We start from the raw sequence: 15,861 nt of genomic DNA on the forward strand, positions 1-15,861 counted from the left end.
TTAAATTGCATTTATGTCATAAACTAATCAATTTTGTCAACTCATAAAACACGCATAAAAGCTCATAATTCTAACTTTCATCATCCACGCACAATCTCATTCATCATCCACGCACAATCTCACATTGTCATCCTGCACACATACCAGTCACATCACATACACAGCAAAAATCATACACCACACAATGTACCCAAGTACACTGTGCACAATCCCGCACACAGCTACACAGTCGCAACCTCACTCAACCATCAGGCACAGACACTTGCATTCACTGCCACAAGCACCAGGATTTTTAGTCACTGTCGTCAAATTTCTTTTTCTTGTTCTGTGGTTCTCCTCCGAAGCCACCTGTTGAAAAGAATTCAAAATATTGAATTAGAGACATGTTATTCTGAACATACTTGAGGTTAAAATTATGATCACAGGCATTAGAAAGTCAAACAACCCAGCATTAATACAAAACCTACATTTACCATCAACTAGTGCAACGTGCACAAACACCTTCAAGCAACTTGGAAACTTTCCGACTAATTAACCAATATTATTACATTGCTCTCAACTGACACAAGCTTCGATAGAAATGTTTTGCCTTATAAAAACTAGAGGGGGAAAAAGTATGCACAGCCAACAGTAAAGTATTGAACACAAAAATGTGTATGCCATTCGATGTCCGAGTCGCTCACTCACCTCTGCCTCCTCGGCCACGGAATCCCCCTCGGCCTCCACGGTCACCATAACCACCGCGACCACCTCTACCTCCACGGTCACCATAGCCCCCGCGACCACCTCTGCCTCCACGGTCGCCATAGCCACCACGGCCTCCAAACCCACCACGGCCTCCGCCTCCACCGCGACTACCACCTGAAAATTGACCCAAGAATATTTTTAATTTGCTGCATAAAAAATAAATCAATGTCTGTTCAAAGAAGTACTCTCTGGTCAACATTACCCAGACCCGGGAACCCCTATTTCACACTTGGGGAGTATTCTCAAATAAACATGGTGATTTTCAGAAAAATTAGCGTACTCAACTCAGCATTTGAACATCCATGTTTCACTTATGCTTCACACGCGTCCGACACACCGTTAATTAAGTTTACCAATACCATTTAAATCTTACATTTTTACTGACAAAAACTGTGATGCGCTTGTAAAGAAAAGTAGATAAGTATTTTTTCTCGCCGTATGTATTTTTTTTCCACTTGACAGTACGGATCGTATTCTAGACAATCCCAGGTTTGATTACATTCAATGTTAACCCTAACATGTAAGGGTTAAAAGCCAAATGAAACCATTTGCAGAAAAGGATCAATTGCGAGGGATACAGATCTTTTATTCTTGCTTCCAAATAAACCTGCACTAATCTCGTATAAGAATAGGTTATCTGTGACTGTACCATGCTATTGTTTCATATAAACCTTCATGCTTTCTGCATTTCTATTCTTTAGCCTGGGATGTTTGTACATGTATTTTGTTTACAGCGTACTTTCTAGAACTGGTCTCAGGCAAATGCCTCGTTTGTCACCATCACTTGTAAGACTCGTCATCTTGCTCATCATGGACCAATTTTCAAAAACAAACCACACAAAAATAAAACTGGTCAAGAGACCAAGCTCACCAGGGGAGGCAAAGTCAAGGAACACCTGTCTGCCGTCAATTTCCTGGTTCTGCATGGAATCAAAGGCACTGGCAGCATCATCTGGAGAACCAAACTCCACAAACCCAAACCTGCAAAGGGCAGAACACTCAAATGACACCTATCGCACAAAACGATGAAGAAAAACCGTCAGCACTGAACAATGTTATGTAATTTTCAAAGAACAGAAAGAAGACAATTTAATAGAATAAACTAGCAATTTGCTTCCCATTTACTGTCTTCGTCACAGCAAGTTTTGTAAAGGGAAGTAAGCAATCTTGTTTTTAACAGGCTCAGAACTTTTTGAGTACATGAAAAGGAAACTGTCACAGCACAGACTGAGGTCAGAGAGGGCAAGTTCCGTTCATCACAGCCAGATACAAGTATGTCGATACCAGTACCAGTTTGAACATTTAGAGTTCAACATTTATAGTTTGCAATAGACACTTTCCTCCCAACAATTTAAAAAAAAAAGAATTCCCCTTACACTTTGTTCAATACATCAAGATTTACACAGCCAACACCATGTTACTGATCAACAGTTGCTTTCAGTTTAAACTAGGTATCAACAAAATACAGAATCTCCTTGCAAGTTAAATGATGCAAGCTCCTAAATGATCAGGATTGAGAAACAATTTTTTAAAACAACCCACGGCACCTACCCTTTAGGCTTCTGTGTGTCTGGGAATTTAGCAATGCGTGCAGTTGTGGCATTGGGGAAGGCATCCTTCAAACTGTACTCATCGAGGTTCCAACTGAGGTTCTTCACAAATAATGTGTTGCTGGAGCCACGCTCTCCTATAAACAGAAATAAACAGCAAAATTAGTAAACAAGGAACGGAAATAGAGAAACACTATTTATCTCCTACACATACAAAACTTCAATTACAACGTTCACTACAACGTAGTGCCAAATGCATGCTCAGCTCCATAAAATAAGCAAGTTTCAGAAGTGGTCACAAGATTGCAGAAAAGAAAAGCAAACCAATGCAACTGCAAGGGATTTGCCTCAAACCAAAAGATTGAAGGTAAAGAGTAAACAGTTTTCACTTTCAATAAGCAGAAAATCTCTGTACAGAATCTACCGCAGACAGCACAACAAAAACAACATACCTGTCGACTTGCTGCGATCACCACCACCACCTCGGCTGCCATAGTTGTCGTTGAATGAACGTTCACGGGGTTTGAATGAGCTCTTTTGTCCGGTGTGATCAAGGTACAACGCATTTCCTTCAAGATCTGCACCCTGTTTGTCGGCCAACACTGAGTCTGCTGTTGCTTTGTCAGGAAAAACCACATAGGCAAACCTGCACACAAAAAAACACAATAAGCCATTTGTACCAGACAAAACAATCAACCATGAACATTCTCAGGTTAGTTAGCTAAATTAGCAAGGAGAAGGTCTACAGACAAACACCTCTGAAAATGAAACCTGCATTTCAGCATCTTTTACAAACAAGAAGAGCAAACGCTCGATCGAGTCACTTTCGCAGTTCTGAATATTATATGAGGCATCAGATGGACAGGAAGAAATTGCTATTCACAACACAATGAGTCACGTTCACATAAAATTTGAGCCCGGTCACTTTTATAGTTTCCGAGAAAAGCCCAACGTTAAGTTGTGTGTTGCCGAACAGAAAAGGCTAGTTATCTCCCTTGTTTTTCTGATAACGTTCGTAAAAGGCTACAGATGTAAATACTTTGATGTAAAGAATAATCCTACAAAGTTTCAATCACATCCGATGAACTTTGTCAAAGATATAAAATGTCTAATTTTTCCTTTGACGCTGACCTGTGACCTTGAAAAAGGTCAAAGGTCAACGAAACCATCGTTAAAGTGTAGAGGTCATTGGAGGTCACGACTAAACAAAATATGAGCCCGATCGCTTTGATAGTTTCCGAGAAAAGATATAAAATGTCTAATTTTTCCTTTGACGCTGACCTGTGACCTTGAAAAAGGTCAAAGGTCAACGAAACCATCGTTAAAGTGTAGAGGTCATTGGAGGTCACGACTAAACAAAATATGAGCCCGATCGCTTTGATAGTTTCCGAGAAAAGTCCAACGTTAAGGTGGTGTCTACGGACGGCCGGCCGGCCGGCCAGACTAACACTGACCGATTACATAGAGTCACTTTTTCTCAAGTGACTCAAAAATGAGAATCACATAATTTCAATGCTTTTGCAGGAGAGCCAAACCTAGTTACTCACTATTGCAACTACTTCCCTATCTATATCTACTGATCTTACAGAGTAATCCAACTTCACGTCTATAGTTTACATTGAACAAGGTTGGTCGTGTCTGTGTGAATGAAAAAAAAAGAGCTGAATCCTACCCTTTGTGGTAGCCGTCCTTCTGTGGCAAACGGACCTCCGATGCTTCGGAGAAAAATTCCTCCAACTTTCCTTGATCCACGTTTTCAGCAAGACCCTTCACAAACAGTGTGCGGTCATCAGCTGAAAATACAACCCGTTAATGCATTAATCAAACAATGAATCAATTAAACAAAAAACTAAAATAATTCAGTGTTTATCAAGCCAGCCACAGCAATAGCTGATAAGATACACATTTCCAGGGCGAACTAAAAATCAATATACAGTACATGGCAAGAGATCTGGCTCAGACTTGAGTACACTGAAAAGAACTTTTCTCAGCACAGTGTGAGGTCAGAGAGGGCAAGTTCCATTCATCATAGCCAGAAAAAAATGCCAGTAGTACAGGTTGGGGATTCTTTGGGGGAGGAATACTGCATTTGCACATTCCAATATTCCCCACAAATTACGTTGCTATGATGTAACAAATGTAATTCAAGTTTACATGAGCATACTGCAATATTTTTCACATATTACTTTCCTACATCATAAAAGTTCTCACCAGAAGTGTCACGCTGTTGGAACTGGTTGCCTCCTGCCTGAGGTGTCTTCTGGGCCGAGTCATTGAACGAGCCTTTCGGCTTTGCACGCTCAATGGTCGCCTCGCAGCCATCAATGTCCCCGCCAGAGAGGGCAACAGCTTTGTCGACATCATCAGCATCAGCAAGGTCAACGTATGCAAACCTGGAAAAGTAATGTCAGATTATAACATTGTGATTGTATGTTCCAGAACTAAGAACAAAAATCAAAACCGACCGCAGGGTCGATATCTGAACGTAACATTTTGTTTCGTCAATAATTAAACGTAACATACATGTACTTAGCTTTTTTGATCGAGGAAATAGAAAAACAAGAAGAGCAAACGCTCGATCGAGTCACTTTCGCAGTTCTGAATATTATATGAGGCATCAGATGGACAGGAAGAAATTGCTATTCACAACACAATGAGTCACGTTCACATAAAATTTGAGCCCGGTCCGAGAAAAGCCCAACGTTAAGTTGTGTGTTGCCGAACAGAAAAGGCTAGTTATCTCCCTTGTTTTTCTGATAACGTTCGTAAAAGGCTACAGATGTAAATACTTTGATGTAAAGAATAATCCTACAAAGTTTCAATCACATCCGATGAACTATGTCAAAGATATAAAATGTCTAATTTTTCCTTTGACGCTGACCTGTGACCTTGAAAAAGGTCAAAGGTCAACGAAACCATCGTTAAAGTGTAGAGGTCATTGGAGGTCACGACTAAACAAAATATGAGCCCGATCGCTTTGATAGTTTCCGAGAAAAGTCCAACGTTAAGGTGGTGTCTACGGACGGCCGGCCGGACAGACTAACACTGACCGATTACATAGAGTCACTTTTTCTCAAGTGACTCAAAAAACCCATAAGATTGGTAAAATAACAGTACTACACTTCCTCCAGTTTATTTCTACAGACCAGCCGACCACGAAGGGCCATATCAGGGCGGTGCTGCTTTGACATATAACGCGCGCCACACACAAGACAGAAGTCGCAGCACAGGCTTCATGTCTCACCCAGTCACATTATTCTGACCGGACCAACCAGTCCTAGCACTAACACCATAATGCCAGACGCGGAGCAGCCACTAGATTGCCAATTTTAAAGTCTTAGGTATGACCCGGCCGTGGTTCAAACCCACGACCTCCCGATCACGGGGCGGACGCCTTACCACTAGGCCAACCGTACCAGTAATCGAAAAAGTACCACTGAGGATAAAACTATACCATGCATTACATAAGTATCAATTCACCAACTCAGCCTACATAACAAAATGCATTCACATGGACTTACCTCTTTTTATCCAGCTTGCGGACTTCTTTGACTTTGATGCCATTCTTCTTGAAGAATTTCTTCACGGCTGAATCTGCAGTCTCCTGGTTGAGGCGCCCAATGAACAGGGTTACCACTTCTGAAATAAAAAAAATACTTGTATAAAGCAAATAATGACTGGAAAAAATAAAACAAGAAGGGCAAAGCCCATACGACTCACATGCTTTACACATTTTTCCTACCAAAATACATGTGACCTTGACCCAAGGTTAAGGTCATCCAAGGTCATGCAACACAAAGCTGTTAATTCAAGACATAGGAAGTACAATGGTGCTTATTGGCTCTTTCTACCATGAGATATGGTCACTTTTAGTGGTTCACTACCTTATTTTGGTCACATTTCATAAGGGTCAAAGTGACCTTGACCTTGATCATATGTGACCAAATGTGTCTCATGATGAAAACATAACATGTGCCCCACATAATGTTTAAGTTTGAAACAGTTATCTTCCATAGTTCAGGGTCAAGGTCACTTCAAAATATGTATACAATCCAACTTTGAAGAGCTCCTGTGACCTTGACCTTGAAGCAAGGTAAACCAAACTGGTATCAAAAGATGGGGCTTACTTTGCCCTATATATCATATATAGGTGAGGTATTCAATCTCAAAAACTTCAGAGAAAATGGGAAAAATGTGAAAAATAGCTGTTTTTTTAGGCAACATTTATGGCCCCTGCGACCTTGACCCTGAAGCAAGGTCAAGATGCTATGTATGTTTTTTGGGGCCTTATCATACACCATCTTGCCAAATTTGGTACTGATAGACTGAATAGTGTCCAAGAAATATCCAACGTTAAAGTTTTCCGGACGGACGGACGGACGACTCGGGTGAGTACATAGACTCACTTTTGCTTCGCATGTGAGTCAAAAAATAACCGAGCATCCGAAATTAATTGGAGGTGTATTCAACACACTTGCCATATCAACGTCTGCACTATTGAGGTGTGAACACAGACAAGAGATGTTCATGTCAGCTGAGATACTCGGATCAGCAGTTTACAAGGGAAGAAGGGAAGGACTGTGGCTTTAATGTCGGCATCTATTACTAGGGAACAGCTTGTAGGACAGCCGATCCAAGATAACGAGATGTCATCAGTCAGTGTACACAGTGTAGGAACGATCAGCACAACAACCCATCTGTTGGCTGGAGCTGGCACTGTGAGAATACCTCCACATACTATCCATAGATGTTTAACCCATGGTTTAATTTGGTGGTTGGGGGCCCCGGGGGAGGGGGGGCTTACGTTCTTGTCTTCAGAAACAAAACAAAAATCAAGACCCGTTTCTCAGCCTGCAAACTAACATCTGGCCTTACTCATGGCTGTACTTCAATCCTTTGTCTTAACAAATTTTTATTAATGTCGGCATTCATTACAAGGGAACAGCTCTGAGGACAGCCGATCCAAGATGTCAGTGTACACAGTGTAGGAACGATCAGCACAACAACCCATCTGTTGGCTGGAGCTGGCACTGTGAGAATACCTCCACATAATATCCATGCATGTTCCAACAACCCATGGTTTAATTTGGTGGGGGGGGGGGGGGACTAATGTTCTGTCTTCAGAAGAAAAAAAAGGTAAATCTGTAACACCTGGCCTTACTCGTAACTGTACTTCAATCCTTCGTCTTCAATTTTATTAATGTCGGCATTCATTACAAGGGAACAATTCAGAGGACAGCCGATCCAAGATAACGAGATGTCATCACTGTACACAGTGTAGGAACGATCAGCACAACAACCCATCTGTTGGCTGGAGCTGGCACTGTGAGAATACCTCCACATACTACCCAATCATGTCTTACAACCCTTGGTTCAACTTTTTTGGGGGCGCTGTCGCCTTGCTTTTGGCCACGAATAACATTACTGGCAAAAGTCTGACCTAGCCACTTGTGAAAACTTTCGTCGCATCGTTTACGGTTATTCTCATGAGCTTGTACAAAGCTACCATGTAGTGCAAATGACCAAGTTTGGTGGTGTGTTTCTGCTTTTATCAAGTCAAAGTGTCGGAATGATAATACTCTCAAACTTCACCCGAGATGCAGAGAAACATCATAAGATTGCGTAGAGTTGAGAGAAATAAGAGGATTAAGACTGCGAGGAATAAGAGAAGTCCATAAGATTATCATACCTTCAGCGGCGCTGTCGTCGAGCTTGGTCTTCTTGCCAGGAGTTTCTGCATCACTGCCCTTCTTCTTTCTCTTGCCGCTCTCAGTCACTTTCTCTTCCTCCTCTTCCTCTTCTTCATCGGATTCCTCTTCCTCAGAAGACTCTTCCTCTTCAGCTGCAAAAGGACATGTTCAGGTTTCTCAGACAATTTGTTATAAAACTTTATTTAAACAACGTGGCCAAACAATTAGATTCATTGGCAATAAAAAGCAGATGAATAAAGCACAAAACTATTTAAAAAGGGATTCTCAAAAAAAAGAGTCAAAAAAACAAAGTGTTTAGTGTGGTCACCATCTTTTGAAAAATGGCCTGGTGACCTTGGTAACGGCATACTTTAAGGCTGACGAATAAACTCTAAAATAAGCATCAACATTAAAGGCAGCTTAGACGTTGACCGTTAGGTTTACCACCTGGCTCAGGACTTTGAGTACATGAAAAGGAAAACTTGTCACAGCATAGACTGTCAGAGAGGGCAAGTTCCGTTCATCACAGCCAGATACAAGTACTATACTTCTGAAATATTACAGTAATTTTCACAACAAAAACATGTCTGAATTTACAATCATTTATCAGATTCTGTTAAAATAACTGGATGAAATGGATCATCGGAATAACAAGACTGAACTTACCAGCAGGGGCGGGTCTTTTGGCGGCCTTTTCTGCAAACAGCAAACAAAAAAAACAATGAACAAAAAACATGTTTCACAGCCTGAAAACAAACACCTGGCCTACTCAAATCTATACTTCCTTCGTTTTAACAAATTTTTCTTAATGTCGGCATCCATTACAAGGGAACAGCTCTGAGGACAGCCGATCCAAGATAACGAGATGTCATCAGTGTACACAGTGTAGGAACGATCAGCACAACAACCCATCTGTTGGCTGGAGCTGGCACTGTGAGAATACCTCCACATACTACCCATACATGTCTCACAACCCTTCGTTAATTTTTGGGGGGCGAGAGGTTTGTACTAACATTAGGTCAAGGATCACTAAGTTTTACTGAGCAGCTGGAAAAGAGCTTTTAAAATCCTTCAAGATTCATTTATAAAAATGCAATGTTCTAAAAAGCTTACACCATAATCAAACTTACTTTGTGCTTTAGCAGGTGGAGCCTCCTCTTCACTGGATTCTTCTTCACTCTCTGCAAAGAACCAAACAAACATCAATACCTTCAAGCAATTCTAAACGATCAATTTCTGTGCTAAAAACCCCAGGATAAAAAAAGACGCCAATCACCCATCACAAAAGTACTGCTGCACAGCCCAGCCACTTTCTCAGCAAGTGCAACTCCCCCAAAACTTCTGCAATCTATGAACCTGGACACCGAGCAAAACTCGACAGTGCTCCACTCACCACTTTCACTGTCCTCAGCCTTAGCAGCCTTCTTTGATGGCGCAGCTTTGGCAGCTTGTTTGCCCTTTTTAGCAGCAGGTTTCTCTTCTTCCTCGCTGTCTTCTTCATCACTATCGTCGTCACTGCTCTCTTCTTTTTTAGCAGGAGCTTTCTTTGCTGGCGCGGCCTTAGCGATTTTAGCTGGTGCCTTCTTTGCAGGAGCGGCTTTCTTTGCAGGAGCGGCTTTCTTTGCAGGTTTTTCATCTTCGCTGTCATCGCTGTCGCTTTCTTCACTGCTCTCTTCTGGAGGTAAAAAGACGACGAAAAAAGCTACCAAGACATGTCATTTAATAATGGACAATCCGAGTTGTAATTATGCAGTAAAAGATGCACACATGAAATCCTTTACTTTTATCAAAAAATTAATACAAGAAAAAAAGTTATGATTGAATACTGGTAGAGAACTGACCTGCTGCTGCTGCCTTTTTCTTGGTAGCTGCCTTGGCTGGAGCTGTAAAATGAAGTTAGTTATTAACCACTCATAAATAAAATGATGTGTTTGTGTGAGGCTGGTATCATAATAAAATATAGTTTGGTGTTATTACAAACAGTGCCAATTTAATTTATCCTCACAACACATAGAAATCAGCTGACAAATATGTGCGAAGGAGTTCGAACCCCCAGGGTGTCCTGACACCTGGAGGACTCACGACTTCAAGTCACTGTTGTGCCCTGACATCAGACCTCTGCCTACTGAGCAAGGCAGACATGTGGATGCCGTGACACAAACAGACTTCACTAAACTACAAGCCATCTTAATGAGAAAGTTGATTTGTATTCATCGACTAACTGGTGTACTGAGCGTTGCTCTCTATGCAGGCACAAAATAAAGACAACATACTGAATCTAAAAAGTCACCAGGATCTGCCATACCAGCCGTGTTAGGATCCGTGTTATCAACAAATTACTTCCCTTGCATTATTATTACACTGACAGTATTACAGTGTACATTTGTTTATCAGTGATGCTCATTTGGTATCAAAGCCTGTGGGTTTGAATAAATGTAGTAATCACCTTTCACAGCTGGCTTTTCATCTTCGCTGCTCTCCTCTTCACTGCTTTCTGAAATGCAAGTTTTGACAAATCACATTTTGTTGTGAAATGTCACCAAGAAACTTTACTTGGAAAATAATTGACAAATATAGCTAGAGCATGGTAGGCAGTACCCATTACACAAACAAGGCTGCCCGAGACCATTTTGCCCTGTTCAGCTAGTGTTCAGTGTTGTATGACAGCGTCTTAAATGCCACTGTATTTAAAATGCTGAAACACTGCTTTGTTTTCTCATAGACAAGTCGTCCTTACAATACGTCCTACCAATAAACTTTTTAATTATGTTTTAAATTGCACAAGTTTTCCACATTCTCCACACTAACACTCCTACACCAATATAAAAGGACTGATCAAGAGATATGACGTAAAGAACTCGTCAGGGTCAGACAAATGTACATTACTTTTGACAGCATCTGTATTGGGCATGGCAACGAGCTCGAGTTTAACGTTACAAAAAGAGTCGAAATAAAGTCAGCCAAGATCTAATACCAAGATACCATTTGGAAAATGCAAATCGGGCAGTGCCACAATCACCATCAAAAGAACATTCACAGCTTTGTTACTAATTAAGGCCCCCTAAAAATGTCGGTCTCCAATGACATGGCCAAAACATTAGGATCTGTAGGCGAGCAAATGCTTTTTAAAAATAATAATAGATGTAGTTGCTGTGTTTTTATATTTGATCAACATGTTTTTCTATGACAGATGCATGTGGCTTTCTGTTGGCTAGAAATCATGCAAGCCCTGTGAATGGTACCTACAAAAAAACTGCAACTTTCCTAGTCAAGTCTGCAAAAACAAGTTGTCATTTTTTGTGAAGGCCGACCCGGAAACTGGCTTTTGGTGGGTTCTTTAACCAACTTTTCCACACAAGAATTCAGCATTAACTTTTTTCTTGTCTCTCCACAAACATTTTAACAAAGATCTTCATTCTATTAGTATTTTATTATTGCCATGAACCTGTACCTTTTTTTGCTGCAGCAGAATTGCCATTCTTCGGCTTCCCGTTGGCAACATCTAAGATTAAATAAAACAGCAGGAAAAATTATAGATACTGAAACTGAACATTTGTTCTTCCTGCAAGCATATCTATAGTAGACTGTTTTAACATTTGTTACATATCGTCTAGCTAGCATAACATATACTGCGGACTATACATGGGCAAATTGGTCTCAGGCAAATGCCTCGTTTGTCACCATCATGCAGTGAGCATGTATGACTCGTCATCGTGCTCATCACAGACCAACTACGCCATTACCCATCCCTGATGGATGGGACAACAAGCAGCCAACTTCTCTGCAATTCATTCAACACTCTGAAAGTACAAATTAACATCACAAGAGATTCGAAGCTGCACAGAAAGACCATGTTCTAACCCATCTGCTTATATCAAAAAAAAAATTTAAAACACAAGTGCACAAAATTCACCGTTCTATACATAAACGTTGCTAAGAAAACATTCTACCATGTCACTGAAAGTTTAACACATTTGTTCCATCAGCGCACTACATATGGGCGATAATGCACTTCAGTAGTTCTCGAGATTCATGTCACAAACGCATGCACACAGCGACCTCCTGCCCTCACCACCAAACCAGTCTAATATTGACTGAAAGAGAAAACAAGAAAGCAAACAGACATACCCTCCTCACTGTCATCGCTGTCTTCATCAGAAGAGTCCTTTTTAGGCGCTGCCTTGGCAGGCTTTGAGGGTGCAGCCTTGCCCTTTGCCTTTACTGCAACCTTTACTGGGACCTGGCAAATAAGTCACATTTTAATCACTATTCTGACATTAACGAATACAACAAATACTAACAAGAAGAGCAAACGCTCGATCGAGTCACTTTCGCAGTTCTGAATATTATATGAGGCATCAGATGGACAGGAAGAAATTGCTATTCACAACACAATACAGATGTAAATAATTTGATGTAAAGAATAATCCTATAAAGTTTGAATCAAATCCGATGAATAGTTTCAGAGATATGATATTTCAATTTTTTTCCTTCAAGACATACCTGTGACCTTGAAAAAGGTCAAAGGTCACCAAAGCAGACGTCAAAGTGTAGAGGTCACTGGGAGTCACGTTCACATAAAATTTGAGCCCGGTCACTTTTATAGTTTCCGAGAAAAGCCCAACGTTAAGTTGTGTGTTGCCGAACAGAAAAGGCTAGTTATCTCCCTTGTTTTTCTGATAACGTTCGTAAAAGGCTACAGATGTAAATACTTTGATGTAAAGAATAATCCTACAAAGTTTCAATCACATCCGATGAACTTTGTCAAAGATATAAAATGTCTAATTTTTCCTTTGACGCTGACCTGTGACCTTGAAAAAGGTCAAAGGTCAACGAAACCATCGTTAAAGTGTAGAGGTCATTGGAGGTCACGACTAAACAAAATATGAGCCGGATCGCTTTGATAGTTTCCGAGAAAAGTCCAACGTTAAGGTGGTGTCTACGGACGGCCGGCCGGCCGGACAGACTAACACTGACCGATTACATAGTCACTTTTTCTCAAGTGACTCAAAAATCAGACTTCACGAGAGGCCAATACCCTTGCTTGAATAAGCAATATTGAGTCAACTTGGAACTACGTCGACATGTACCACAGCCAAGTCCTCTTCCATCTACAAAGGAATTAAGTTCAAATTATCAAACAGGAAAGCACAATTCATTACTTCAACTGTCTACTGAAAATTAACAAGTCGGACTTGATCACCACACTGTGGCATTCATGTTAGAGCTTATTTTATCGAGGCACAGGAGTTTTCCCTAGATTCCAACAGAAGCCTCAAAATACATATCAAATTGATAAAAAACTTCCAAAATAATTGCCAGTCCTTATGATAAAACTGCTGAATGTAACGAAAAAGTATGGCATTTTGGCAAATGTGTTGAGAAATCAAATTCTAGCAACAACACTACAACATTACCTCCTCCTCACTGGACTCCTCAGAGCTGTCAGACTCAGGTTCCTTAGCCTTGGCAGCTTTGCCTTTGGTCTTGACTGGGCTGGCCACTAGGGCTCCCTGGAACACAACACATGGTTCATTCTTCCAGTCGTTTTGCAGAATTTTGACTTTTCCCAAGCCTTGTTTGTTCGTTCATGGGCTGAAACTCCCACGGCTTTTACGTGTATGACCGTTTTTACCCCGCCATTTAGGCAGCCATATGCCGTTTTCGGAGGAAGCATGCTGGGTATTTTCGTGTTTCTATAACCCACCGAACTCTGACATGGATTACAGGATCTTTTTCGTGCGCACTTTACGGTCTTGTGCTTGCATGTACACACGGGGGTGTTCGGACACCGAGGAGAGTCTGCACACAAAGTTGACTCCGAGAAGTAAATCTCTCGCCGAACGTGGGGACGAACTCACGCTGACAGCGGCCAACTGGATACAAATCCAGCGCGCTACCGACTGAGCTACATCCCCGCCCCCAAGCCTTGTTGAAAGCAATGTTCTGCTTTCAGAATATACTGGGAAACACTACACAAAGAACGAAGAAAAAATAATTCAAGTTGTAACAGAACATGTTAATGAACGAAAAAGAACTCATCCAGTCATTCCAATGTGCACCGCAGCCACAAAAACATTACCAGTTACCCTAAAATTAACCATCATGCACATCCAACAAATACAAGCACTCATATTTTGCACACAAAAGACTGGGTGAAAAGTCTAAAAATTACTTAACCCATCAACTTTCCACCATCTTCAATATTCCCTTTAGACAATCATCTTAGAGAATACATGTTTATTTTGTATTTTTCTGTCACAACCATGCCTTAAAAATGTAAAGCCTGCTATTTGAGGATGCAGTTGAATAAAACTTTCTATGCATTATATCTTACCAGTATGTCGAGGCGAAGAGGCAAAGATGGCAGGTAGGCGGACACACCAACCAATCACAGCTGGCTGCAAGAGGTGCATGTGCTTCAGGCATTAAGTCCCCCTCTAATGACTGCAAGCAGTCATAGAGGACAGCACAAGGCTGCTGCCATAACACTGTTGCAAGGCATTTAACCACCTTGAGTGATCAAGTGTGCGCACACAGGATCACCAAGGACAGCCAGAGGCTGCTGCCTTTTGTTTTGGGTCACCAGGCATTTAGTCCACCCAAGGTATGTGCAGAAGTCAAAAAAACATCACTATCATCAGCCCAGAGCTGCTGCCTGTCAAAGGCATTTAGTCCACCATAGTGTGTGTGCTGCATTCTGACGTTCCACTACATCACCTGGGTCGGCATGACGCCGCTGCCTTCAGTCACAACTCGGACTGCAGTTTGCCACCGTGTCAAGTCTGCCCCTGCCGCCAGGGACATGTGCCATTCTTTGTGTCAGTCCATGCCCAGGACTCGCATTTTAGATAACCAACTTTGCCTTTTTTTTTTTTGCAACTCTTGACGCCAGAGGTTGCATTCCACTCGCTCAGACCCCGACACCAGTGTCTCTTAGCCCACATTTTGCCTCAAATCTTATTTAAATCCCTGTCGCATGACAGGGATTTAGGTTTTCCCATTCATCCACCAGACGTTGGAAGCATCACAGGATCTCGGAGCCCCAGACAAGGTTATCTGGACACCAAGATCTAGCTGCCGCAAGACCCCGCTCACGCACAACAGCAGGGTTGGATACATCCAAGAGCTGTGAACAACTCATACATCAACCTAACTTCAACTCAATATGCCCATCTTTTACTAGTTTTACTTTTACTTTTAGTCATACTCATAGCCACAAACAAGATTCAAAGATTTTTTCACCGAAAATATTATGTAAATTGATGGAATACATTCTCATGCTCAAATGTACCTGTATGTTATTGATAAATTAGTTGCAATATGTGTTCTCTTCAAGTTACTACCGTATGCTAAAGCACCATGATAAATTGTAAATGGTCGACCACGTGGTCCCCCGATTATCATTATGAGCAGGTTGAGCAACTAAAAGCAGTCTGGGATACTTTTGAGATATGTTGGCGTGAATAATTTCAATTCGTAGTTTAGTATTAAAAACAAATCAACTCTTTTCATTGTACTCATGTATCGGCATCGTAATAAAGTAAAGTGTAGAATTTGCAACTGTGTTGTGCGATGGACGAAGGACCACGTGCTCGACTTCCTGATTGCTGATTAGGCTAAAAATGTGGCTAAGTCTTGATTCAATATCGTTTTTTTGTAATAAAATCAGACCACGCAAACTATCAATTTTACTTCGAACATCTCTGAGTACCAACCTTTTTCTTTGAAGCGGTCTTAGAAGGCATGTTGCTGTTCAGACAAACCAAATTTGCAAAATTGACGAGCTAAGTCTTTCCACGTCCTTTCGTCTGTGGATGGTTGCGCAGAATGAAAGAGAGATGGGAGACTCCACGCGGACCTCAAGGGAAATA

The 15,861-nt window shown here is 41.3% G+C and overlaps 1 protein-coding gene across 10 annotated transcripts; it reads right to left on the reverse strand.

The window, feature by feature from the left end:
• Positions 1-15,861, reverse strand: LOC138958482 (nucleolin-like). 10 transcript variants are annotated; one of them, XM_070329647.1, is made up of 18 exons: positions 15,706-15,861; positions 13,405-13,500; positions 12,125-12,227; positions 11,439-11,489; positions 10,434-10,481; positions 9,829-9,870; positions 9,381-9,665; positions 9,118-9,168; positions 8,654-8,683; positions 7,987-8,139; positions 5,819-5,936; positions 4,509-4,690; positions 3,970-4,090; positions 2,750-2,943; positions 2,299-2,434; positions 1,619-1,728; positions 688-861; positions 1-348 (listed from the first exon to the last, which is right to left on the reverse strand). In XM_070329647.1, exons 1-18 carry the CDS (start codon positions 15,733-15,735, stop codon positions 293-295), a joined length of 1,980 nt encoding a protein of 659 aa, XP_070185748.1. In that variant the 5' UTR covers positions 15,736-15,861; the 3' UTR covers positions 1-292. The 10 variants fall into 10 exon arrangements, with proteins under 10 accessions (XP_070185748.1, XP_070185747.1, XP_070185745.1 ...); XM_070329646.1 differs by having other exon boundaries at positions 9,381-9,662; positions 12,116-12,227; XM_070329644.1 differs by having other exon boundaries at positions 12,116-12,227.

Source organism: Littorina saxatilis, linkage group LG2 (genome assembly GCF_037325665.1).
Source record: "Littorina saxatilis isolate snail1 linkage group LG2, US_GU_Lsax_2.0, whole genome shotgun sequence".
Lineage (NCBI taxonomy): Eukaryota > Metazoa > Mollusca > Gastropoda > Littorinimorpha > Littorinidae > Littorina > Littorina saxatilis.

Bases quoted from the DNA above. Each gene is read 5' to 3' on its own strand.
- LOC138958482 (XM_070329644.1), bottom strand. From the start codon at position 15,735: ATGCCTTCTAAGACCGCTTCAAAGAAAAAG. The intron at 13,501-15,705 runs GTTGGTACTCAG...GTTGTGTTCCAG, and splicing joins AGACCGCTTCAAAGAAAAAG to GGAGCCCTAGTGGCCAGCCC. The intron at 5,937-7,986 runs GTATGATAATCT...TTTTTATTTCAG, and splicing joins CGACGACAGCGCCGCTGAAG to AAGTGGTAACCCTGTTCATT.